This window comes from Mustela nigripes, chromosome 1, assembly GCF_022355385.1.
Source record: "Mustela nigripes isolate SB6536 chromosome 1, MUSNIG.SB6536, whole genome shotgun sequence".
NCBI lineage: Eukaryota > Metazoa > Chordata > Mammalia > Carnivora > Mustelidae > Mustela > Mustela nigripes.
Window position 1 is genome coordinate 10,741,433 of NC_081557.1, and position 27,955 is coordinate 10,769,387.

General features: G+C 38.2%; 1 protein-coding gene across 2 annotated transcripts; it reads left to right on the top strand.

The window, feature by feature from the left end:
• The first annotated feature begins 14 nt into the window (after nucleotides 1-14).
• LOC132007781 (membrane-spanning 4-domains subfamily A member 4A-like) lies at nucleotides 15-27,955 on the top strand. 2 transcript variants are annotated; one of them, XM_059386192.1, is made up of 7 exons: nucleotides 15-210; nucleotides 14,952-15,108; nucleotides 16,130-16,258; nucleotides 19,859-19,915; nucleotides 21,064-21,222; nucleotides 24,673-24,774; nucleotides 27,674-27,955. In XM_059386192.1, exons 2-7 carry the CDS (start codon nucleotides 14,968-14,970, stop codon nucleotides 27,791-27,793), a joined length of 708 nt encoding a protein of 235 aa, XP_059242175.1. In that variant the 5' UTR covers nucleotides 15-210; nucleotides 14,952-14,967; the 3' UTR covers nucleotides 27,794-27,955. The 2 variants fall into 2 exon arrangements, with proteins under 2 accessions (XP_059242175.1, XP_059242263.1); XM_059386280.1 differs by lacking the exon at nucleotides 24,673-24,774.

Sequence of the window (27,955 nt, forward strand, 5' to 3'; positions counted from 1 at the left end):
TAGCACTTCCGACATAAAAAAGGAAGCAGCTGTGCATCTCAGAAATACTCAGCACTGCCTTTGGGGATCAGAAAAACTGCAGGAGAGGAATGCAGAATTGACCTGAGTGAGGTGTGGAGTGGGGCCAAGTGTTTTATCTGGACTGAAGGCACTTGCCCAGAGTCTCCGGCACTCATAGGACCACTGCAGACATTGCAGGCCTGAAGAAAGGTAGGGCATGCCTTTCTAGGCTCTGGGGCTGATGGGTTTTTCATCCGCTGGTTCTAGGGTGACTGAGAGTGGAATGAGAGAGGATCAAGTTACTTCTCACAGCAGGAGCTGGTATTCTGGGTTGGGGGTGGGTCTAGTGCACCTTTAAGTGTATGTTGGGAGGGGTGGGTTGGAGAACACTCTTTGTTGCAGAGGATGGTGGTAAGGACAGGCTCCTAGAGGCTGAGCCTGGGTAAGGTGGTCACAATTATGTTTGATCCCTACATCCCTAGGCTCTTAGGGAAACCGAAAGCAATATTTTATATTTTTTCACTAAGTATTTCATATACTCTTGAGTCTCCTTCTTTCGTGTTCTTTATTCTCTGTCTCTGACATCATTTTTATAATTCAGCAGTCAAAAAAGGCCTGTCACGTGAAGAATTTGGTGGAGATGCTGTCAGGCGAAGGTGGGGTCCCCAGTCTTAAGCAGGCCCTGGGGTACACTGTGGTCTGACCTAGTTCTCCAACCATTCCAGGGCAGCATTCACGAGATGCCATGCCACAGACTGAAGATACCTGTGAAGAAGTCTACTGAGGAAAGGGATTTTGTAGATTTAAGTTTGATGAAGACCATTGTCCAGCTCCCTCATTGGCACTTGGGACTCAGGAGGGAGTTGGTGATAAAACAGTAGGAAACAAAAGATGGGTGGCGGTACTCACCCCCAAGAAGATTTGGCATCAGTAGAAGAAAAGTGGGATGTTTTCTAGGTTTCTCCACATTTGTAGCAGGAACAGCAATAACAGGAAGACACTCTACTTGTCAACAGCCCAACACATATTGCAAATAATATGGTAATACTACAGTTCAGAGTCTTCCCCAATCTAGAGGAAATGTTCCTCATACCTTTCCAAACTTTTTTGTTGTTTTGGTTTCCTTTTTATTTGAAAATAGGGAAGTCCAGACCTAGGGGGTAAACACGTATTTATCCTTGAGGACTTTATCTTCCCTAGGCAATTACACATGGATTTCTGTGGTAGGAAAGAAGGAGGCAGTTAAGCAAATTTATAGTCAGAGTTCATTAGAAGGACCAGAGCATCAGCCCCAAATTACCAGGACCAGATATATGTTGCCACAGAATATGGAAAGACCATTAGAGACATTCGGAAGTGTTATTATAATATAGTGTTTGTTTGTGGGAAACTCAAAGTCTTATTAAATAGAGAAGAAGAACCACCAAGGATGTTTGACAAGATAGGGCCTACATCACCTAAATCCTCAATCTGAAGATAAGTCTGAGAGGTGAACGCAGAAATTTATTTGCATTAAAAAAGTACACTAAAATACACCTTTATTTGGACTAAGAATTACCAGTAGTTACTTTTACAATACTTTTGGTCTCTATGGTACAAGAAGGAAATAACTGAGTCTTTTTTTTCTTTCTTTTCTAGGTTTATTAAAAAATAACTGGCGTATATCGTTGTATAAGTTTAAGGAGTACAGCATGATCATTTCATTTATATGTTGTGAAGTGATGATCAGTCAGTTAAGCTAACCTCCATCTTCTCCTATAAATACAATAAAAAGAAAAAGAAAAAAAAGGGGGGGAAATTTCTCCTTGTGATAAGAATTACAGGATTTACTCTCTTAACAGCTTTCCTATACATTACATAGTCATGTTCACTATAGTCATCATATTGTACGTTGCATCCCTAGTACTTATGGATCTTATAACTGGAAGTTTGCATCTTTTTACACCTTCTGCCATTTCTGCCCACTGACTCTTCACCTCTAGTGACCATAATTCTGATCTCTTTCTAGGAGTTTTGGATTTTTTAAAAAATAAGATTCGACATGTAAGTGATATTATATAATATTTGTCTTGCCTGACATATTTCACTTAGCATAATGTCTCCAAGGTCCCTCTCTGTTGTTACAAATGGTAGAATTTCCTTTTTTTTTTTCATGGCTAAATAATAATCCAGTGTGTGTGTGTGTGTGTGTGTGTGTGTGTGTGTGTGTGTGTGTATGTGTGTGTGTGTGTAATGCTGCCATGAATGTGGGGGGATAGATACCTTTCCAAATTAGTGTCTTCATTTCCTTTGCACATATTCTCAAAAGTGTGATTGCTGGATCAAATGGTCATTCTATTTTAAATTTCTATTTATTTATTTATTGGATAATGCTGTTTTATTTTTTTGTTTTTTGTTTTTTTTTTGGCTTTTTATTTTTTTTTATTTATTTTTTTTTAAAGATTTTATTTATTTATTTGTCATAGAGAGAGAAGCGAAAGCAAGCACAGGCAGACAGAGTGGCAGGCAGAGGCAGAGGGAGAAGCAGGCTCCCCGCCAAGCAAGGAGCCCGATGTGGGACTCGATCCCAGGACGCCGGGATCATGACCTGAGCCGAAGGCAGCCGCTTAACCAACTGAGCCACCCAGGCGTCCCTTTTTTGGCTTTTTAAATTTATTTTCAGCATAACAGTGTCATTATTTTTTCACCACACCCAGTGCTCCATGCAATCCGTGCCCTCTTTAATACCCACCACCTGGTACCCCGACCTCCCACCCCCCCACCACTTCAAACCCCTCAGATTGTTTTTCAGAGTCCATAGTCTCTCATGATTTTTAATTTTTTGAGGAACCTCCATACTGTTTCCCACACTTACTGCTCCAATCTACATTCCCACCAACCATGTACAAGGATTTCTTTTTCTCCACATCCTCTCCAGCATTTGTTCTCTCCCATCTTTTTGAGGATGGCTATTCTAACCAGTGTAAGGTGATATCTTGTTGTGATTTTGACTTGAATTTCCCTAAGGGCTAGTGATGTTGAGCATCTTTTCATATATCTATTGGGGTTTTATATATCTTATTTGGAGAAATTTCTTTTCAAATCCTTTGCCCATTTTTTTTTCCTATTGAGTTGTATGAATTCTTTATGTATTTTGGACAGTAACCCCTTATCAGATATGTGATTTGCAAATACCTTTATCCTTTATCCCGTTCCATAGGTTTTTTCCCTTTCTTGATGGTTTCTTTTGATAAATAGAAGATTTTGGTTTAATGTAGTCCTGTTTGTTTATTGTAGATTTTTTCTTGCTTGTGCTCTAGATGTCATATCAAAAATTCATCATCAGGACGCATGTCAAAAGCTTTACTCCTATGTTTCCTTTGTAGGAGTTTATGGTTCCAGGTCTTACACTGAGGTCTTTATCCATTTTGAGTTAGTTTTTGTGAGTGGTGTAAGATTTATGTCCAGTGTAATTCTTCAACTTGTGTTCACCTAATTTTCCCAGCACCATTTGTGGAAGAGACTGTCTTTTCTCCATGGAGTATTCTTGACTCTCTTGTCAAATAGTAGTTGACCGTGTGTGCTTGGGCTTAGTTCCGGGCTCTGAATTTTGTTTTTGGTCTGTCTGTCTGTTTTTTGGCAGCACCACACTGTTTGGATGACTAAATCCTAATAGTATAACCTGAAATCAGGAAATGTGATGCCTTCTGTTTGTTCTCCTTTTTCAGTTTTTCTTTGGCTAGTTGGAATCTTCTGTGCTTCCATATAAATGTTAGGAATGTTTTTTTCTACTTCTATAAAAAATGCCATTAAAATCTTGATAAGCAATGCATTGAATCTATAGATGGCTCTCAGTGGTATTGACATTTTAACAGGATTAATTTTTCCAATCCGTGAACAGGGAATACTTTTCCATTTATATGTGTTTACAATTTCTTTCATTAATGTCTTGCAGTTTTCAGCATAGATCTTTTACCTTCTTAGTTAAATTTATTCATAAGTGTTTTTTTGTTTTTGGTGTTGTTATAAATGAGATCAATTTTTTCATTTCTTTTTCAAAAATTCCACAGTGTCTAGAAATGCTACTGATTTTGTATATATTCATTTTGTATCCTGCAACTTCCCTGAATTCATTGATTAGATCTAATAGGTTTTTAGTTGAGTCTTTAGGATTTTTTAAATATAAAAATCATATCATCTGCAAATAGAGACAATATTACTGCTTCCTTTCCAATTCCAATACCTTTTACTTCTGTTTCTTGACTGATTGGTCCAGCTAGTACCATATTGAATGGAAGTGGTGAGAGTAGACAACCTTGTCTTGTCCCTGATCTTTGAAGAAAAGCCTTCAACCTTTCACCTTTGTGTATGATATTAGCTGTGGGCTATTTGTATATGACCTTTATTAAGTTGAGTATGTTCTTCTATGTCTATCAGGTTAACAGTTTTATCATGAGTGGATGTTGAATTTTGTCAAATACTTTTTTCTGCATCTATTGAGATGATCATATGGTTCTTTTCTTTCATTCTATTACTGTGATGTATGATTGATTTGCATATGTTGAACAATTTTTGGTTTCAGGAGTAAATTCTGCTTGGTCACAGTGAACAATCCTTTCAATGTGTTGTTGAATTCAGTTTCCTAGTATTTTACTGAGAGTTTTAGCATGCATCAGGGATATATTCCTCCAGTATCTCTATCAGTATTTCCCTTCCTGGTTTTGGTATCAGACTAATGCTGGCCTCATAAAATGAGGTTTGAAATTTCCCCCTTTTTAAAAATTTTTATTTTGTTTTTTATAAATATATAATGTATTTTTATGCCCAGGGGTACAGGTCTGTGAATCACCAGGTTTACACACTTCACAGCACTCACCATAGCACATACCCTCCCCAGTGTCCATAACCCCACCCCCTCTCCTGACCCCCTGACCCCCCAGCAATCCTCTGTTTTGTGAGATTAAGAGTCACTTATGGTTTGTCTCCCTCTCAATCCCATCTTGTTTCATTTATTCTTTTCCTACCTCCCAAAACCCCCATGTTGCATCTCCACTTCCTCATATCAGGGAGATCATATGAGAGTTGTCTTTCTCTGATTGACTTATTTCACTAAGCATAATACCCTCTGGTTCCATCCACATTGTCGCAAATGGCAAGATTTTCATTTCTTTTGATGGTTGCATAGTATTCCGTTGTGTATATATACCACATCTTCTTTATCCATTCATCTGTTGATGGACATCTAGGTTCTTTCCATAGTTTGGCTATAGCGGACATTGCTGCTATAAATATTCAGGAGCATGTGCCCCTTCGGATCACTACATTTGTATCTTTAGGGTGAATACCCAGTAGTGCAATTGCTGGGTCATAGGGTAGCTCTAGTTTCAACTTTTTGAGGAACCTCCTTACTGTTTTCCAGAGTGGTTGCACCAGCTTGCATTCCCACCAGCAGTGTAGGAGGGTTCCCCTTTCTCCACATCCTCACCAGCATCTGTCTTTTTCTGACTTGTTAATTTTAGCCATTCTGACTGGTGTGAGGTGGTATCTCATTGCGGTTTTGATTTGTATTTCCCTGATGCTGAGTGATGTGGAGCATTTTTTCATGTGTCTGTTGGCCATCTGGATGTCTTCTTTGCAGAAATGTCTGTTCATGTCTTCTGCCCATTTCTTTTTTTTTTTTTTTAAGATTTTATTTATTTATTTGACAGAGAGAAATCACAAGTAGATGGAGAGGCAGGCAGAGAGAGAGAGGGAAGCAGGCTCCCTGCTGAGCAGAGAACCCAATGCGGGACTCGATCCCAGGACCCCGAGATCATGACCTGAGCCGAAGGCAGCGGCTTAACCCACTGAGCCACCCAGACACCCCTCTGCCCATTTCTTGATTGGATTATTTGTTCTTTGGGTGTTGAGTTTGCTAAGCTCTTTATAGATTTTGGACACTCTTCTATCGTTTTGAGTTTTCTGTCATTTATTTCTGCTCTAATCTTTATTATTTCCTTTCTTCTGCGAACTTGGGACTCAGTTTATTCTTCCTTTTCTTGTCCTTAAGGGGTAGAGTTAGCTTGTTTATTTGTGATCTTTCTTACTTCTTAATGTAGGTATTTATTGCTGTGAAATTCCTTCAGAGTTGCTTTTGCTGCATCCCACAAGTTCTGGTAAGCTGTGTTCCCACGTTTGTCTCAGGAAATTTTAAAATCTCCCCTTTAATTTCTTTTTTTGACCCATTGGTTGTTCAGGAGTGCTGTTCAATTTCCATATGTTGATGAATTTTCCTCTTTTCCTCTTGTTTTGACTTCTAGCTTCATGCCATTGATGTCAGAGAAGATAAATGGTGTGATTTTAATTTTCTTGAATTTTCTAAGACTTCTTTGTATCCACACATATGGTCTATCCTAGAATGTGCACTTGAGAAGAAAATGTGTTCTGCTGTTGCTCTAGTGTCTTTTCTCATCTACAGAATGGGCTGGGGAACACTCTGACCAGGGGACTCGGTGAGATCCATATCTGACTGAATTGGATCCTTAAACAAGTTTTGTGTCTTTGTTCATAAAGGATATTCATCTGTGGTTTTCTTTTTTTAATGATGTCTTTTCTTGATTTTGATATCAAGGTAACCTGGCCTTGAACAATAAATTGGGAAGTATCCTTCCTCTTCCAGTTTTTTAAAAGAGTTTTTGAAGAAAAGTTATTGAATCTTTTGTCTTCCTCTTCCAGTTTTTTTTTTAAGAAGTTTTGAAGAGGGGTTATTGAATCTTTTTATTTTTTTTTTATTTTTTTTTAAAGATTTTATTTATTTATTTGACAGAGAGAAATCACAAGTAGATGGAGAGGCAGGCAGAGAGAGAGAGAGGGAAGCTGGCTCCCTACTGAGCAGAGAGCCCGATGCGGGACTCGATCCCAGGACCCTGAGATCATGACCTGAGCTGAAGGCAGTGGCTTAACCCACTGAGCCACCCAGGCGCCCAATTATTGAATCTTTTTAAAATGCTTAATACAATCACCAGTGAAACCATATGGGCATGGGCTTTTCTTTATAGGAAATTTTTAATTTCCTCATTTAAATGCTTGTTATAGGTCTATATAGCTTTTGTGTTTCTTCTTCCATCAGTTTCATTAGTATCTCTACAAGAATTTAACTGTGTCATCTAAGTTATCTCATTTATTGGCATATAGTTATTCATAGTAATCTATGAATTTTACAATTTTTTTTTCTGTAAGGTTGGTTATCATATTGACTTCATTCCTGATTTTGGTAATTTCTTCTTACAATTCTTCTTGTTCAGTCTAGATGATTTTCTAATGATTTCTAAAAATCTAATGATTTTCCAGTTTTGTTGATCTTTTCAAAGAATACCCCATTCCAAGTATTCATTGTTGTTGTGGCTATTTGTCATTGCTGTGTTGTTGTTGTTGTGTAGTGACTGTCAGATCTCTTCTGTGAAGTATATATTCTGTGTAATCTGTGCACATCAGAATTTCTGTTTTATTCAGGTTAGTGGTCAGCTACTGATTTAAGAGATATCTTTAAGAGCCTCCTCCCCCTAATAAGTCTCCTTCCATTTTGTCTTAAGTCATGTGTGCATGCAGCAAACTTTAATACTCTGGTACTTTATGCCCCTGTATTTCATTTCTCTATAGCCTTTCCTTCTTCCTTGCACAGAGTCCTGAGATAAGACATAGTTGAGGAATTAGGAACTTCTCAGGTCTTTCCTGGGCACACATACAACATACACATATATGGACTTCTAGATCCCCAGGGATATATTAAGAATTTTTCAAGGTCCTTTCAGAAATCTCATTCCTGTTTTTTTCTTTTAACTATTTTTTAAATTCAGCTTTTTTTTTTTAACTCCAACTGTATCACTGCCTCAGGAAGCTATGAATTAAACAATTTCTGATAATTGCTTTTGACAAACACCTTGGAGTTAAGGCTGCCATCACCGAATGAGCCTTGAGTCCTACATATCAAGTAAAGACAAGATCTATGAGTAGAGCTTTTCCAGATGTTTTCCAAACAAGTTAGTAGTGACAATTTCCTGGAGATGGGGTTTGTTAAGAATTTCCAATTTTATTTTAACCCCTTCACAGACTGTTAAGTGGCCAGTTTCTGTAGCTGCCATGGTTCTAAGGCTTCTAGTTTTCAGGGCTACCACAGAACTGGGAGAGGGTTATAGGAGTAGGATTAAGTTAAAACAACAATAGAGAGAATTGATGAAACCAAGAGTTTGTTCTTTGAAAATATCAACAAAATTGACAAACATTTAGTTAGATTATCTAATACAAAAAGATGAGTCAAATAACTAATTTATAAGTGAAAAGGGACATAATACTGATTTTATAGAAATAATAAAAGGATTATAAGAGAGTACTATGAACAATCGTTTCCCAATAACTTGGATAACCTAAATGAAATGGACAAATTCGTGGAAAGACGCAGCCTACCTAGACTTACTCATGAAGAAATTAGAAAGTCTGAAGAGGCCTATAATTAGAAAAGATATTGAAGAAATAATTGAAAACCTCCCCAAAAAGAAAAACCAAGGACCAGGTAGCTTCACTGGTGAAATCTACCAAACATTTAAAGAAAAATTAATGCCAATCTTTATCAACTTTTCCAAAACATTCAAGGGGAGGAAACACCCCATAATTCATTCCATGAGGTGAGCATTACCTTATTACCAAAGCCAGATAAAGACATGACAAGAAAACTATAGAGCACTATCCCTTATAATTATTGACACCAATATCTTCAACAAAGAACTAAAAACCAAATTTGACAGTCTATTAAAAGGATTATATACCATGACCAGGTGAGACTTATACCTAGAATGCAAGGATAGTCCAATATATAAAAATGGATTAGTTAATATGCCACATTAACAGAATGACCTAAAGAGTCACACATGATAATCTGAATTGATGCAGAAAAAGCATTTGACAAAATTCAACTCCCTTTCCTTACAAAAACACTCAGAAAACTATAAATAGAAGGAAGCTCCCTTAACATAATAAAGGCCATATATAAAAAGTTTACAGTCAACATTGTACTTAACGTTAAAAAAAGAATGAAACCTTTTCCTCTAAGATTAGAAACAAAGCAAGGACCTGCTTTCGCCACTTTTATTCAGCATAGAAACAGAAGTTCCTGTCAGAGAAATTAGGCAAGCTAAAGTAATAAGAGGCATCATCAACATTGTAAAGGAAGAAGTAAAATTATCTCTGTTGGCAAGATGACATGCTTTTATATATAGAAAACCCTAAAGATCGCACACACACAGCTGTTAGAAGTAATAAATGAATTCAGGAAAAGTTGCAGGACACAGAATCAACACACAAAAATCACCTGCATTTCTCTATACTAACAATGAACAACCTGAGAAGAAAATAAAGAAAACCAATTTATAATAGTGTTGAAATAATAAAAGATTTCAGCTTAAACTTAACCAAGGAGATGAGACTTTCAATGCTGAAAACTACAAAATATTCCTCAAGGAAACTGAAGATAACACAAATAAATGGAAAGACATGCCATGTTCACGGACTAAAATTGCTAAGATAGAAGTATTGAAGAGAATTAATGCAATACCCAGACAAAGAAAATATGGTTTATACATATAATAGAAACCTATTCAGCCTTAAAAGGAAAAGAAGTTTTGGTACCTGGCTACACATGAGTGAAATAAGACATTTTGTTAAGTGAAATAAGCTAGTCACCAAAGAACAGTATTGCATCATTCTCCTTATACGAGTTTCCTGCAGTAGTTCAGTTCATGAAGACAGAAAGTAGAACATTTGCTAGGAGAGGTGGAAATGGGGAGTTTCAGCACAGAGTTTCAGCTGAGAAAATAGAAAAAGTTTTGGCGATGTATGTAATGCTTGCACAACAATGTGAATGGACTTAGAGCAACTATTACACTTAATACTAGTTTAAATGGTAAATTATATCCTGTGAATCTTTATGACAAAGAAAAAATGACAAAGTTCAATATGCCTATCAAAAGTCAACAATTATCTTTGAATAAATGTTTTTGATTGTTACAAGATCTTGGTTAATGTCTAGACTTCTGGGAAAGTAGATTTTCACCATTTTCCCAGTGTGATCTCAATGCTTTCAAAGAAGAGTGGATTTTCAGATGCCCTCAAATAATTCTGGAGGTGATTAGTCCTCTACGATAGTTTTTGCTTTCTGTTTGTCTCGCTTATTTTTCTGTTCATTTTATCTCCTTTCTTGCCTTTTTGGTGGATAGATAACATTTTTTTCTTCATTTTCTCGTAACATTTTCCCTTCTTTATTGAAAAAAATTACATAACCATTTCTTATCTTTATCAGTAACTCTTGTTTTTTTCACCCTAATTGAATGGGTGAGCCTGATGATGGGTATTAAGGAGGACATGTATTGCATGGAGCATTAGGTGTGGTACATAAACAATGAATTTTGGAACACTGAAAAAATAAAAAAGAAAAAGAGAAAGGTAAAAAAAAAAAAAAAGAAATCTAAAGTTACTATCTTCACCCATTTCCCAAAGAGCACAAGGACATTAGAAGACCAATTCTTATCATCCCAATCCTAAATTTTGCTTTTTGGGGAGTTCAGTGTTTTCTATTTTGTCCTTACGTTTCACCTAATGAATCAATTATTGTTGGTCTTATTTTGTGCAAACAACACATATGCATACATGTTTACCAATTTCTTTGCTAACCATTCCTTCTTGCATCAAAAAACAACCTTCTGGGATTCATGTTTCTCATTTTTTAAGCACTTCATTTGAAAGTTCTATTTAGTGAACATTCTATTTGGTGGATGTTTGCCAGTGCTGGTAAACACCATCAAGGGTTTACTTATCTGAAAATGTCTTCATGTCACCCTTGATCTCGAAGCCCAGTTTTAGTGCATAAAACAAAATTCTAGGTCTCTCATTGTTTCCTCTCAGGCTTTTGAAAAATATTTTTCTATGGTTTTCTGGCTTATGTTGTAATTAGTCTAATTGTTCTCACTTTGCACAGGATCAGACTTTTCCTTTTTACTACTCTCTTTTTTTTAAATTTATTTTTTATTTATTTTCAGCATAACAGTATTCATTATTTTTGCACCACACCCAGTCCTCCATGCAATCCGTGCCCTCTCCAATACCCACCACCTGGTACCCTGACTTCCTACCCCCCGCCCCTTCAAAACCCTCAGATTGTTTTTCAGAGTCCATAGTCTCTCATGGTTCACTTCCCCTTCCAATTTCCCCCAACTCCCTTCTCCTCTCTAACTCCCCTTGTCCTCCATGCTATTTATTATGCTCCACAAATAAGTGAAACCATATGATAATTGACTCTCTCTGCTTGACTTATTTCACTCAGCATAATCTCTTCCAGTCCCATCCATGTTGCTACAAAAGTTGGGTATTCGTCCTTTCTGATGGAGGCATAATACTCCATAGTGTATATGGACCACATCTTCCTTATCCATTCGTCCATTGAAGGGCATCTTGGTTCTTTCCACAGTTTGGCGACCGCGGCCATTGCTGCTATAAACACTGGGGTACAGATGGCCCTTCTTTTCACTCCATCTGTATCTTTGGGGTAAATACCCAGTAGTGCAATTGCAGAGTCATAGGGAAGTTCTATTTTTAATTTCTTGAGGAATCTCCACACTGTTCTCCAAAGAGGCTGCACCAACTTGCACTCCCACCAACAGTGTAAGAGGGTTCCCCTTTCTCCACATCCTCTCCAACACATGTTGTTTCCTGTCTTGCTAATTTTGGCCATTCTAACTGGTATAAGGTGGTATCTCAATGTGGTTTTAATTTGAATCTCCCTCATGGCTACTGATGATGAACATTTTTTCATGTGTCTGATAGCCATTTGTAAGTCTTCATTGGAGAAGTGTCTGTTCATATCTTCTGCCCATTTTTTACATATACACTGTGTTTTCATTTTTACTACTATTAAGATCATCTTTGCTTTTTGCTATCTTGTAAGTTTACCATGATGTGTTTGAATATAAATTTTTTGAAATAAAACTGCTTGGTGTATGTTATGTGATCTGTGTCTGTGAGTTTCACATATTGCCAATTTCACCCATCCTCCATTTGTTGTCTCCTTTTTTTATAGGACTCTATACACATCTCAAATTTTTAGTTCTGTACTTCTAATCTTTTTATATCTCTTCTCCTATGTCCATTTCTTTGTCTGTGTGACTTCTAGGTCATTTTTCCAGATTTATCTTCCAGTTCACAGATTCCCTTTTCTTTGTCCATTGCTGTGTAACACATTAACCAAGTATTTTTTTTAATGTCGACATTGCTTTCTTTACATTTGAAATTTGTCAAGTCACTTCAGCACTTTATCTGTGTTTTCTCATTTTTGAAATTCCATTTTTATTTGAACACTTTGTCAATACTTATTACACATTCTGTATTTGATTATCATAATATCTGAAGCATTTGTTGTTTCTCATAACTAAATCTCTTGGTTTTTGTACACTTGGTGATCTTTGACTATGATGATATACTCAGATGATTCCAATCTGTAGGATTTCTTGGAGATTTTTGGCAAGAAGACTTGCTTCCTCCTTTGTTTGTTTTTTAAGATTTTATTTATTTATTTGACAGACAGAGATCACAAGTAGGCAGAGAAGCAGGCAGAGAGAGGAGGAAGCAGGCTCCCTGCTGAGCAGAGAGCCCGATGTGGGGCTTGATCCCAGAACCCTGGGATCATGACCCCAGCCGAAGGCAGAGGCTTTAACCCACTAAGCCACCCAGATGCCCCTGCTCCCTCCTTTGCAGACTCCAGTGTAAGAATTATTCAGAGACAGATGGCTTCCTACAAAAGTGGCTTTTTGATGTGTTTTCTCTGCTATTCCCACCTTTTATGTCTCAGAACTATACTTGCCCAGGGAAGCTGCAGCTGTCAGCTAGTGTGTTCATTCTCTGGATTATAAATAAGAGCATGTGTTTTATACCTCAGCGAGACTCTCGCCTTTGATAAGTGTACGCTGAAATCTGTGGCGTAATGTCCTGCTTCTTTGATACTCCTTCTGCATTTCTCCCAAATTTTTCTTCATGCAGTCTTCATTGCTTTTAACAAATACTTCATCTGAATTATGGTAATTTTAGTTGTGTCCCAGTTTCAAAATGGAGTTCTACTTTTCTCTGTATTACTTTTGGAAATATTCTCGAACAGGAGAAGAAACATTGACTTTTTGGTTATATCCTCTTATTTACTTCCTCATCTTAACTGTTTTATTCTCCTTCATATTATTATTCCTTATGAATTACCAATTATATTTTTCTGTCATCTTATTTTTAAAGTTTTTGTTTTATTATTTTAGGATTTACTATTTTGTACTTTTCATTTTATTGCTTTCCAGAACTTTGAATACATTTGTTACTAAAATTAAATTAATGTTTTAAAATTATTAATATTTATTTTCATTTGGGTTGTTTACCCTTGCCTGTCTCTGAGATAGATTCATTTTTTTTTTTCTTATCTTGGCCAAGTGTTGTTTTGTTTTGTTTGCTAGATAACTAATAATGTAGTTCCCTTAGCCTATAGAGTATAAATATAGGTTAATAATCCTTTCCTGAGAAAAATGGATTCTTTCCCAATACCAGAAAAATGTGTGTTGCTGGAACATTCTTTGATATTGTACTACCAATGAAAGAGCACACATCTCCAAACTGGAGGCTTTGACAGAGCCTCACCAAACCATGAATGGAATCAGAATTGATTGTGGCTTTGCAAAGTCTTAATTTTCACTTCTGTCAAAATTTATGAATGTGAGCCATGCAACATCTGAACATGGATTCAAATGAGTAGATAAAGTGTTCTGGTGCTTTAAACTCACTTCTACATAACCTGACTGGGGTTACTAGATTGAAGAGAGAAAGTGGCACAAGAGTATTATGTTTGTGCTTTGAGCCTCAAAAAAATAATTTTATGTGTCCTTGTCATGCATTGACAAGTCAGGTTTTAAAATATTTAAATGAGACAAGAGATTTAAATTCTCAGTGCCAGGATTATGACTCAGGATCATAAAGTCCATCCACAGAGTCCAAAGTTTATAGGATAAAATCCAAGATTAAAATAATTTAATAAGATAAACCTGGAGGAGTTTTCCAGCTCTGAGAATATAACTCTGCTCCAATTAGAAAAGGGAGACCATAAAATACTTTTACGATCAATGGGAACAGAGATGATTCTGTGTAGTTTATTCCTATTATAAAAGTTCTCTTTCGGGGCACCTGGGTGGCTCAGTGGGTTAAGCTGCTGCCTTCGGCTCAGGTCATGATCTCAGGGTCCTGGGATTGAGCCCCGCATCGGACTCTCTGCTCAGCAGGGAGTCTGCTTCCCCTTCTCTCTCTGCCTGCCTCTCTACCTCCCTCTCTGCCTACTTGTGATCTCTCTCTCTCTCTCTCTCTCTCTCTGTAAAATAAATAAATAAATAATCTAAAAAGGAAAAAAAGGTATCTTTCAAAGGGGAAATGGTGGGACGCCTAGGTGACTCAGTGGGTTAAGCGTAAACTCAAGCCATAATCCCAGGGTCTTGGGATGGAGTCCCTCATGGGGTTCCTTGCTCAGCAGGGAACATGTTTCTCTCTCTTCCTCTCACCCTGCTTGTGCCCTCTCTGACAAATAAATAAATAAAATCTTAAAAAAAAAAACCCAAAGGAGAAATGGTTATAATCAGAGAGATAATATGTGAGTACAAACTTCATATATTTGAGGGACCCAGCGTATTCACCTCAATTCTATCTAGATTTCCTCTCTTCAGTACTTTCTAGCATCTGGATAACACATGGCATTTCTCTCTCTCCATTTCTCTCCTTAAGGTGTTTTATCCACTTTCCTGGCTGATGTTTGCAATAACTACATTTTGCAAAGATGTTCTAATAGCTGTTATAATAAAGCAAGGGAATGTAGACCATAGTTTGTCCTGTCATTAACAGGACCTCATCCTAAATTACATTTCTTTTTGTAGCTTCTTTTCTGCTGCCATGGCAACCACACAAGGACTAGAAGGGACCACAGGGGCTGGCCCTGATGTGCACCAGCCAGAGAAGTCTGAGGTTCTATACCCACATCAGTGGAAATGGATGCCAGAGAAGTTCTTGAAGGGGGAACCTAAAGTTCTCGGGGTAAGTCAGTTGCAGATCCAGAAGTAGACCAGTTGTATTGTAAACTCACAGCTGATCAGTTTTAATGACAAATACTTTGTCCCATTAACCTTATAATACATCAGCCTGCCCAAGGGTCATTGGTATCTGATGCTCAGGCCCTTTTAGTCAAAATGGTACAATATTCTATTACATCATGCTTCTAATCTCATTGTATTTAAAACATAGTGACTTCAGATCTATTCTACGTTTGTGGGTCATCCATGATAACTTTAACTTCAGCAGGGAATAGCAGCAAAAGAAAAGGCCACATGTACACTAGCTGGTGTCCATCCAACAGATTTTTCTGAAAGCTAATTACCCCACATTGCTACTGTCTCTGGGAAATTTTCTCAGACTGCTCCTCAGAGGATGAAAATTCTTTTATTCTCTGTGCATTTCTGTTCAGAGTCTCAGGTGAGTGTGCCTACAAGAAATGGACAGTTTAAAGAAAGACAGATTAGTGCAGGTTGAAGGAGAGTGAATACAGAGGTTGATCTCTAGCCTAAGCTTTAAACCAATGGGACCAAATCATTATGAAACTTTGTATCCTTTTTATGCCATGAGATAACTCTAATCTAATGCCTCTATTTTTAGATCCTAGATGCCAAGAAAAGCTCATATTGCTCTTTTCTTTTGCTTCACCTATGCCCATGCTCCTTCCCTCACATTATTTTTCCTTGCTTCCTAATTTCTGAGTCACTCTCATCTGAGCAAAAGAGAGCAAGAGCTGCAGTAGGAGTAACACCACAGGGGTCAGTAAAGAACCTCTGGGTAGGTCCTGGTTCATTCTTCTTACCTTGAAAATGACTGGGACATTAGGGATGGATATCCCAAGAGACAGTTTTAGTAAGCTAATATACCCATAGTTCTTTATATGAAAGAAAAACAACAGGAGACTATCAAGACCGTCTATCATATTAGAAGATGGAGAAGAGGAGGAACTTAGTGGTTGGAAAGGGGGTGGCAGATAATCAGTCTTTACTTTCTTCATCATTTCTAGGTTGTGCAGATCCTGATTGCCCTGATGAACCTCAGCCTGGGAATAATAAACATTAATGTCATATTTCCATTCAATGAGTATCATTATTTGTTAGAGCATGAGGTGTACAAAACTGTGGGGTCGCTGATGGTGAGTAGAATACCTTCTGTTATCGTTGGAGACAACATAATTTCGTTGTTAATGTCTTGAGCTTTAGAATCATATATAGCCCTCTTTTGTAGTTCTATAACTTTGAGAAAGGTATCTAATCTCCTTTTGACTCCATTTTCTCACATTTAAAATAGGAATAATAATAAAAGACTCATAGAAAGCTGGGAGATTAAATATTTAGTATGGTATATTACAGCAGCATATAGCAAAAGACCCAAACAGGATGTATTAAACATTGAAAGCATTGATTTTTTTTCACAACTAGAAACCCAGTGGCTAGTCATTACCAGGGTTGGTTAGTTCAGGAGTGCAAGAACTTCATTGAAGATGGCTGGCATATCGTATCAGACTAGATACATCTCATTGTTCATAAATGTTTTGTGTGCATAAATCCTTTATATTCCCAAACCAACTCTGGGCAAAGGTAATGGATTTGCCATTGTTGGCTTGGACTAATTGAAATTCACTTCTCAGTTAGCCTGGGAAGGGCTCACTGACCTCATGAACAAAATGAGGATTTCATTAACAAGAAAGAAGAGACATGGCTGTTATGCAGGCAATTTATAATCAGCTATCAAATCTTAACAATGGAGCTGCTATTAGATAAATTTTGTTTCAAAAATTTAACAATAACTATAAGATTAAGTGAAAATTTAAGAAAGTTTATGGACATTGGGGAGGGTATGTGCTTTGGTGAATGCTGTGAAGTGTGTAAACCTGGTGATTCACAGACCTGTACCCCTGAGGATAAAAATATATGTTTATAAAAAATAAAAAATTTAAAAAAAATTTTTTTCCCTTAACATAAAATTCAAGGGAGTTTCTCTGCAAATTAAGAATGTAAACAGAAAGCAAAGTATCAAGTGATAAGAGGAAAATAAGTTTATGTTAGAACCAGAAAACCCTATTCAAGAACTGTAAGGTTTCTGTTCATCTACAACGTTGAGAATGAGAGAGTTTAGAGCTTTATTACAGAGTTGGCTTTTTGTTCCCCTTTGCCTGTTTACAAAAGTGAAGATTTAAAGAACAGCATACACTGTGTTACTCCTGGGCATTTGTACCATGCTTTACACGTCTGATGATACTTATGTCAATAATGGCTTTTATTCAACACTTACCATAGTCTGGGCACTATTTTAAGTGATTTATGTATTTAGTTCCATTTGTGCAACCATCACAGACTTCTGAGAAAGGATTTACCATTGTCCTCATTTTGTGAATGAAGAAACTGGGACTTGGAGAAATTAAGTGATTTGCTCAAGATCATGCTTTTATTTGGTACAGGAATCAGGGTTCAAACAGGGTCGTTCTGATTTCAGTCTTGCAGACATCAGCCACTCACACATTCTGCTTCCCCTTCACTCTCCCCTCCTTTTTTAAAATAAGATTTTATTTACTTATTTGATACAGAGAGAGATCTCAAGTAGGCAGAGAAGCAGGTGGCGGGGGTGGAGTGGGGGGGAGAAGCAGGCAAAGAGACTGAAACAGGGCTTGGTCCCAGGACCCTGAGATCATGACCTGAGTCAAAGGCAGAGGCTTAACCCACTGAGCCACCCAGGCACCCCTAATTTCCTTTTCAACACTACTTTGGAAACCAGTTCTCATAATTTATGTCCTCTGCACAGGTTCCATAGATTTCCAGGAACTGCAGGAGCTATGTTTGTCAATTGAACTATCACTCAAACCATCATAGGAATCCCACTAGATCAGTCTTTATTTAATTGGTGGGACATTTTTGCTGTGACCTTCCATTATTCTTTCAACCTCATTTTCCCTTTACTCTCTTATACAGTTCAACAACCAATACCAAGAACAAATCACAAATATCTCTTATCTTTGACAATTTGGTTTCCAGTACAGCTGTATATCTTTTTTCAGAATGCTATAAAATTATTCCCTCATGAGTCTATCTGTGCAAGTTTTCTTCTGTGGACTATTCAAACACTGTAAAGTTTTACTCATATACACTGTTCAGAGTCCTTGTTAAGTTTTTTTCTCTTGGAAACTTAATATATTTTTTACTGTGATATTAAATCCTGTGTTTTAAACACAGAAATACAAAGGCACCTGGGGGGCTTAGTCATTTAGGCATCTGACTCCTGATTTTAGCTCAGGTCATGATCTCAGTCATGAGACTGAGCCCTACATCAGGCTCTGCCTTCAGTGAGGAGACCACTTGAGATTCTCTCTCTCCCTCTCCCTCTGCCCCTTCCCCCACTCATACGCTTTCTCCCTCTTTCTCTCTCAAATAGTTAAATCTTTACACACACACACACAAATAAGTATGTATTTATATGTAATTTCTGTATATAATGTTCTTCCCATGTACCTTACTAATTTTTCTTAAAGTTTATAGTAGCCTTTAGTTGATATTCTTGGAGATCCTCAGCATAATGCATTCACATTTAAATAACAGTAAATGTAAACATTTTCCTCAAATATTTTTCTTACATAGTAATTTTGGTTAATATACTAAGAAGAGTAATATCTGTTCATCTAGACTTTTATCTTGATTTTGACTTTAATAGAGATGGCCCTAGTGTTTCCTCATTAAATACGATAAAGACTTCCAGACCAAGACAAATGTTCCATTACGTATGGAAGATGAAACTCTTTGTATCTTATAAAGAATGTTTAAGTCATAATAGTGTTGAATTCTATTAAATGTCTTAACATTGTAAACATGAGTAATAATTTGATGTGAATTTTCTCCTTAAATTTGTATTTATAAATTATAATACTATTCAATATTTTAAAAACCTGGACATTTAAAGGAATATCCCACATAGTCATGATTCATTTCATATAATATAATGGATGCTTCTTGCTGCTATTTTTTTCTGCAGGTGACTTAATTAACCTTTACCATCTCCATGTTTTTGAATTTATAAACATTTTGAAGAAATTTACCAAGCTGTTTCATTAGATCAGTCTTTGTTTGATATTAAGATACAATTTTTGAAACTCTTGAAATCAAATTGGAAAGCAAACCCAGAAATTCAAACAGTCAAATAGTTCAAGGCAGGGGCGGGGGGGGGGGAATCCAATCAACTTGATTCTAGCTGTTTTAGATAAATGGAAAATAATCACCCAACTGATAGAACCAAATGGAATAGTATATTATTAAAAACTTTTTAAAATAATCATCATCTAATATGGAATTTTAAAACTTTCACTGCTACTATTTTGTTTATAGCTTTTAATAGTCATTTTAAATAAAAACGATCTTTACTTTCTTTTCTTTTCTAAAATCTTATTAAATTTTGGTACCATATTAGGGTTCCTTTATATCAGGAATTTAGGAGCTTTCTTGGTATTTCAAGGACCTCAAACGTTTAAATACCATTGCAATTAGACATTTTTTTGAGAGGCTTGAAAAATTCTCCTGTGAATCCATGTGGTAGAGTTTCTCTGTTGTTTCCGGGAGAAGAGGAGAGTTTTTTTACAATCTTTTGTGTTTCTCCCAATATAATTGATCTTTTTAACAAATTTATCAGTTAGGGGTAAGTTTTAGTACATTTTGACTTCAAATATTTGTTTAAAGTTTTTCTACCCACACTTTTTTTCTCTTGTTACTAGTTTATTGTTTCGGGGTCCTTGTCAATTGTAGCAGGGACTAAAACTACAAAAGGCCTGGTGAGTACTATTTCCTTTTTTTTTTCTTTTAATCTGTTTGCTTATTTTTGTCCCAGAAGAAGAAGGACTAATCAAGTATTTGTTCTGCCAGAGTACAAGACGGGTTTTGTTTTTTTAAAAATCCGGAGAGATTGTTTTACATAGTTGCATTGGTGTTTCAGAAATTGTAATAAAAAAATGACTGCTCATAAAATTACTGATATGACTATGAAAAGTTTGGGAAGGCAGTGTTGAGAGAATCTTTATGAAAATACAGAGCATTCCTGAAAAGGAATCTCTAATGGGACTGGCCAAACAGATGTTGCAGCTTGAGATCGAATCCAAAACAATGACACCAAGTGTCTGCGTGGCATAATCTCTGTTCATTTATTAATTAAAATGTGTATTCCGACTGCTTATGGAAAGGATTTTCATTTGGTTTGCCATGAAAGAAATTCACAATAAGGCTATTAAGTAAGGAAAAGCAAATTTACAACACAGCTCTCATGCCAATAGGTCTTTCACAAAGCCAAGAAAAGTTAAAAGCCCAGATCTCAACATATGTTTTTGCTCACTAAAGGCCATAGTTGCGTTTTCTTAGCTCAAAGGATAAAGATCAGATTATGGAGCATGATCTTTATGGCTTTTCCAAATCTGACCTGTGTGTCTCCATAGTATCTGGTCCAGCTATGACCATTAAAATCCCCCTTGTGCTACAGCCACACTCAACCTCTCATGCTTTCTTGGAGAATTTCCATTCTTATAATAAGCTTCCACAGGAGGAGAATGCAGGAAAGGAATACAGAACAGAGGGAGGTCATACGCAAAAAGCGCAAAAAGCGTGGAGGCCACATTTGAGAAATAATGCGCAGCCAGGCACCCAGCACAGAGCAGGGCAGGAGATGGGCATGGGCAGAACTGTCTAGTTAACATGGAAAAAAGAGTTTATCTCATGTGCGTGGTGGTTGCCTGAAGGATTTAAGCTTGAAAACCACAGGATCGTGTTTGTGCATGGGCAGCTGTGAGGGGAGAGACCAGTGAGGAAACAGCACAGCAGTCAAGATGGGTCAGCTGGACTGTAGGGACAGAAGTGAGGGGTGTGGAGTGCCTGTTGGTGACACCCCTGGGGATACCACCAGATTGCTGGATTGATTTTCCTTCCGTCCTAGATCAGAAGTAGCCTGGGGTTAAACATCTCCAGCTCTGTCTTGGCGGCATTTGGGACCTATTTCACTGCAAGCCACTTGAATAGTTTCCGATACAATCTCTTTCACTGTGGCACTTATGAGAAGACGGAGAACTGCTTCCTGTCCCTGTATATTTTCATGGTGAGTGCTTCCTCTTTTCCTGGGGTTCTGTGATGGAAGCAAGTTACAGGAGCTCCGGCTCTGGCAAAAGCAACACGCAGTAGTAGTTCCTGACTGATGAATGCATCACTTTGGGAAATTGAAAATGATTGAAGAAGAGGAAAATCTTGTATTTGGAGCCGTGCCCATGTCTCATCTCTCTCTTTGTTCCTCCATAGGTGATGAGGGAAAGTGGGAAGGAAGCTCATAGTTATGGAACATCTACTCTCACTAGTTAGTACTCTAAGCACATTGCATATTTTTTTCTGTTTAATTTCAAAACAACAATTCTGTTGTCCAGTCTAAAAAAGGAGCCCAGATGTCAATCCCTCTGTGTCCCCGGAGCTCCCTGGTGGAGTTTCCTGGTTCTCTAATAATAGAATAAAATTGTCTTGAACATCACCCAACAAGTGGCAAATCACCCATTACCCTCCTCCCCCACCTGCAACATCTCTGAATGTTTTTGCAAGATTAAGCTCTTTGGGCCTCAACATCCAGCTCCCGGCAAACTCCCAATTTCCATTCTGTATATCACTACTTCTCTGTGCCACTTGCCCTCATTTAGATGTTATCCTAATGTCTTTAGTTCTCCAAATTGCCACTAACACAAGATATTGTAGGCTGTGAAGCTGTGGGCCTCTGGGTAAGTGCAGGGAGGGAGCGCTCTTGAGGTACAGCCCTGGACAAAATGCAACTGAAACTTTACTCCTAAGAAATAAAAAAAAAAGTCTATTAGCCATTCTCAGCACCACAAAGTTTCCTGTTGTCTCCCCTCCATGCACGCTTCCTTCTGGCCTTTCTCTGTGCTGCTTGCTTAGTCCTCTGTCTCACCGTGTCTTGTCTGCGCCCAAACATGGAAACTTAACATTCTTCCAGACTCATTATGGTTTTTCTTCATTCCCAGCTAATCCTTGATCAGTCCTGAGTGCTGCATCATCACGCCAATACAACACCTTGACTGTCTCTGCTAAACTAACGCATACTTCCCTTGAGGTTTCTAATGTGGCTTATAGTAGGCAAAGCTCATTTCTTGCCTGTTACTCAAAATAATAGAGCTTCTTCAGACAACTTTCATTTTTGCCCCAAGATCATGCCGTTGGGAATTGGCAGAAGCAAGATGAGATTCTGTGCTTTCCTGCCTCCAATGTCCCTATCCATTTCTGTATTTTATATTGTTCTGTGTTGTTATCCTGAAGAAGAAGTCTCCTTTCAGTCTCTGCAGTTCTGTCCATTTGCAGTCTGTCAGGGTACAGTGCTAAGGACAAAATGTGGAACAGACCGGCTTCATGGGGCTGGCTGCCTGGGCATGGGAACTGCGCAGACACACAGGCTTACCAGTTAAAAGAGACCTACACCTGCTTTACTATTCTGCTGTTGCTGTCTTGAAGTCCTTAATGATTTTTTTAACAAGAGGCCTTCTAAATAAGGTAGCCAGTTCCGTGTTCAATCTCAATCACATTCTCCCAGAGGTAGTCACCGAAGCCTATTGTGAACATTTTTCCTGCCTGTCCTTGGTGGGTAAATCCATAAGGGTTACTTGGGATCTGAACTCTCGGGTCTCTTCCTACGTGGGCACCTGCACAGTCAGTCCACAGGTCTGTGAGCCCACACTATACTCCTGGTACTAGCATTGACACTCCAGGAGACTTAAGGAGACCAGGCCTCTACCTTTAGGAGTTCCTTGTAGGAAAGTTAAGAAATATTGGAAAGCAGCTAGCAGTTGATGAAGACCTAAGATCTTACTTTTGAGTACGATTATAAGAAGAGGCTAGAAAAGGTGAGCTCTTTGCAGGGAAGAGGACAGCACATACTACTTGGAATTATTAGGCAGAACAGTATGAAATTGACAATGATCAACTCTGCTTCGTATAGAAAGACAATGGTTTTATATGGCTTAAACTCAGATTTTTGCTCAAACTACTTTTTGCTGGAAATCCAGCCTGACTACTGTTTTTTGTAAGTTAAGCTTTATTGGAACATAACCACACATTTGTTTACATATTGCCTGTGGCTGCTTTGGTACTCTAAGAGCCTGAGTATTTATGACAGAGAACCTACAGCCTATAAAACTTAAAATATGTGCTAGCTGGCCTCTTACAGAAAAAGGTTTTCCAATTCCTGGGCTACCCCACCAGTGGTAAGATCCTTGAGGTTAGGGAAATAGTCTGTTCTATATGCTGCTCTGTCTTCTGTGCCTACAACAATTCCTGAAACATAGAGTCTACTGTATGTTGAAGAGATGAGTAAATAGATTTTTAAAAATGATGAATGCCAATATTCTCAAGGCCCAGTTGAGTCTGTGTCACTTGTGTCCTGGGCTCTGATCTGTTGACACTTCCACAAGGTTAGGGATAGATACTATGCCTGTCCATGGAGAGAGAAAGAGAGAATATTTAGACCAAAGAATCCCAGGCCTCCAATTCAGATTTTTAGGAGTAAGAGTACTGCCCAGTGTTTCTCAAATCTGACCATATGTTTTGATTAAAGATGAAACCTAAAGCCAGCTCTCTGGGGAGATGGCTTAAAGACTGATTAACTTTGTTTTTATTGTTACTTCAGCTTCTTACTGCTGCTGTAACAAAACTATTGCCAACTTAGTGACTCGAGACAACATAATTTTATTATCTTACAATTCTGGAGGTCAGAAATTTCAAATAGTTGTCATTGCGTTAAAATCAAAGTGTTGGCAGAGCTACATTCTTTTCTGGAGGCTGTAAGGGAGAATCCGTTACCTGGCCTTTGCCGGCTTCCAGAGTCTGTCCTCAGTCCTTACCTTGTGGTCCCATCCTCTGTCTTCAAAGCAAGCAGGGCAACATCTTCAAATCTCTCTTGGACTTTGACTCTCCTGCCTCCCGCTTCTACTTAGAAGGATTCTTTCATTATTTTGGGCCCACCCAGGTAATCCAGAATAATCTTTTTATCTCAAGGTCAGTTAATAAACAACCTTAATTTAATCTGCAAATTTGATTCTCCCTTGCTATGTAACTTGACATATCCCTAGGTTCCAGAGGTTAAGATGCGGACCTCTTTGGTCTTTTAATATTCTGCCCACAATTATTACTCTGCGTGTAACTACCAAGATAGGAGATGATATTATTGTGTCAACTATATGGAATGTCTGGTGTTTGAAAAACCTAAGCTATCTTTATGATCCCTTACCCCTCTTTAAAGAGTTTTCACATTCTGTATCTACAATAGCACTGGAAGGTAGAGGGTGGGGGAAAGTTGTTATTTCATTAATGAAAAAAATGAGAGGATAAGTGGCATTCAACAGGCCCACACTGGTCAAGGGCATATGACTGCCATGAGGAACCAACCAGTTTTTCTGACAGCAGGCCAGTGCTTCTGGTTTAGCCTTGTAACCCGATGGTCTGTATTTTTCATCTTGTCATCTCCATTTCTCACATTTCCTGGCTATAAATTCGTTTCTAGGGTTTGGATGCTATGGTGATCCTGTTAAGTATGCTAGAGTTCTGCGTTTCTGTGTCCCTCTCTGCCTTCGGATGCAAAGTAACCTGCTGCCATCCTGAGGGGGTGAGTGTTGAGCTTGCCTCAAAGTCAAGTGTGCTAGTTTTCTGTGGCCGTGGAGTACATTCCAGAAAATTAGAGGTTTCAACAACACACATTCGTCACTTCTCAGCTTCCATGGGTGAAGAGTCTGGGCACACCTCAGCTGGTTCCTCTGCTCAGGGTCTGTTATCGAGAAGCTGGCTGGGGCTGCGGTGGCAGCTGAGGCCTCTACTCCCCTTCCATGCTCGTGTGGCGGAGCTGATTTCCTTTCAGCTGTGCAACTCATGACAACTGACTTCTACTTTTGAGGCCAGCAAGAGAGTGAAAACCTCTGATGATCTAAGTTTCTTTTAAACAGCTCATAGGATTAGGTCTAATCTACCCAGAATAACGTCCTTTTTAAACTGAGGTATACAGCTGAGTGATTTGACAGTTCTTTTCAGTACCCAGTGCTCACTGTGATGTCACCTGTCACCATGCGAGGTTGTTACAATACAATGAATATGTTCCCCACGCTGTACTTTTCATTTTCATGACGGATTCACTTTATAATTGGACATCTGTACCTCTTAATCCCCTTCATCTATTTTGCCCCCCCCCCCCACCTACCTTCACTCTGGCAACCACCAGTTTGTTCTCTGTATTCAAGAATCTGTTTTGTTTGTTTTGTTTTTTAGATTTCACATGTAAGGGAGATGATATGGTATTTTTCTGTTTCTGCATTTTACTTGGCATAATACCTTTTAAATCCATCCAAATTGTCACAAATAATAGGAACTCATTCTTTTTTTTAAAAAGATTTTATTTATTTAACAGACAGGGATCACAAGTAAGCAGAGAGGCAGGCAGAGAGAGAGAGGAGGAATCAGGCTCCCCGCCGAGCAGAGAGCCCGATGCGGGGCTCAATCCCAGGTTCCTGGGATCATGACCTGAGGCAAAGACAGAGGCTTTAACCCACTGAGCCACCCAGGCACCCCAAGAACTCATTCTTTTTTATGGCTGAGTTGTATATATCCATCTTGTTCACCCATTCATTTATTGATGGATTTTACAATTACTTCCGTATCTTGGCTATTGTAAATAATGCTGCAATAAACATGGGGGAACATATATCTTTTCAAATTAGTGTTTTCATATTCTTTGGGCAAATACCAGGTGTGGAATTACTGGATCATGTGGTATTTCTATTTTTAATTTTTTGAGGAACCTCTATACTGTTTTCGGTAGTGACTTCACCAATCTACATTCCCATCAATAATGCAACAGGCTCCACATTCTTGCCAACACTTGTCTCCTGTCTTTTTGGATAGTCTCCATTCTGACATGTTTGTGAAGTGGTACCTCGCTGTGGTTTTGATTTACATTTACCTGATCACGAATGACATTAAGCACTTTTTCCTATTGGTCATCTGTATGTCTTCTTTGGAAAAATGTTTACAAAGTAATGTCTTTTTTGATAAACTCAAAGTCAACTGCTCAGTTACCTACTCATAGGAGTGATATCCCATCAGATACACAGATCCCACTCATTTTCAAGCAGTGGGTATCACATAGGGGCATGGGTCACTGGGTGTCTTTTTAGCATCTTGCCTCCCACAATGAATAAAGACAAATTAATTTTCTCCATCCTTACTCCCCCTTAGGGCCTCCTCTCTTAGTCCAGATCAGAAAATACTTCACAATGGAGAGGTCCCCAGAGAGGGCCAGATTTTGCTTCATTATCCTATCATAGCAACCTTCCCTGGGTTACTAAAGAAAGTCAGTGTTTCCAACTTCTTTACCAATGCCTGCATGCCTGCCTATCTCTTACCCAGAGACCTGCAGCAGATCCTCCTGGCCACTGAAAGAGCATCACATAGAGACAATTGGTAAATGGGAAGAGAGAAGAGACCAAGAGGCATTGGGAAGAATAGGACAAGGATATCTTCCAAGAACTGAGTTAAAATGCCAAGAGTTGCTCATAGTTTTATTACCCAAAGGAAAATCCTAAAACAGTAATAGTTTGATGAGATTATTTTTCTCTTGCTCTTCTCTACCATTTTGTGCCTCTTCACTCTCTTTTGGGGCTGCCGTGGTACACTGCATCTCCTGCCCCACAGAAGAGAGCTGGACTAACTCTATCTGTGGACTTCTGTGTTATAAGACCCCAGAAGTTAAAGTTTTCAGCAACTCCTGATGACTTTGTAATTTCATTAAGTGAAACTTTTTTATTTTCATTGACCAAATCATCTGCACAAGGGAGCAAATTCTTTAGTAACCTTCCTATCGTAATGTCTAGGCCTGTGTTCCCTTCTGCTCCTGGAGTTACAAAGTTGGGAAAAGCTTCTCCCACAAATCTCTTGGGGCAAATCCAGAAGAGCAGTGTCTTTGAAACATTAAGGCCAAAGTTTTATCTCTTCCTGTTTCTATCCTCCCCCAGCCCTCACACACATACATACTCCATTTCACACTTGAGTTTGTGGAAGAGAGACCAGAATTTTCCTTAGTTTGCTGATGGTTCCTGCCTTTCTGGGTCTCTGTGGTTTTTGAAATGATTGAGTCATGGCCAGCAAATCATGATTTGGATATCTTGTTGCCATCAGCATAAAGAACTGGATTTGGAAGAAAAGCTCTAAATTTTCCATAACACTTTGATCAGCAACTTGCTGTGCACACTCATCCATGTGTAAGATCAGTCCACTTACAGAGTCACAAAAACAGCCACGAGCTATCACTGCATGTTTTTCCAAGATCCAGTCTGAGCTCCAGAATGCCAGAGAAACCCCACCAAGTTAATATTGAAACCAAACTCCAAGAAGAAAGAGTAGACTCTGATAGTGATGCATTGTGTGGACAGGAAGGAAAAGTCCTGTGGTTTTTTTTTTTTTTTTTTTTTCCTTTTTTTTTGGTTGACTCACCTATGGCACTCTGATTGACTTCACAGGTTATGTTGATTATGCCATCAAATCCTCACACGGCAGAAACTGCATTTCCTGAACCATTTTCAGGAGGTTTGATGCCACCAACAGACCAACAACAAAATGTTCCAGAAAATGCATCCTGACAGTTGTGCAAGAACCCCATTTGGGAAAGTACCAGAATCCAACTCTGGTATATACATGATTCAAAGTGATGTTCTCATTTTTCCCTAAGAACTAGACCGCTCATTTTACTGGCTCTTTATCAACAATAGCAGAAATTAAATAAATAAATCATGCATTTAATG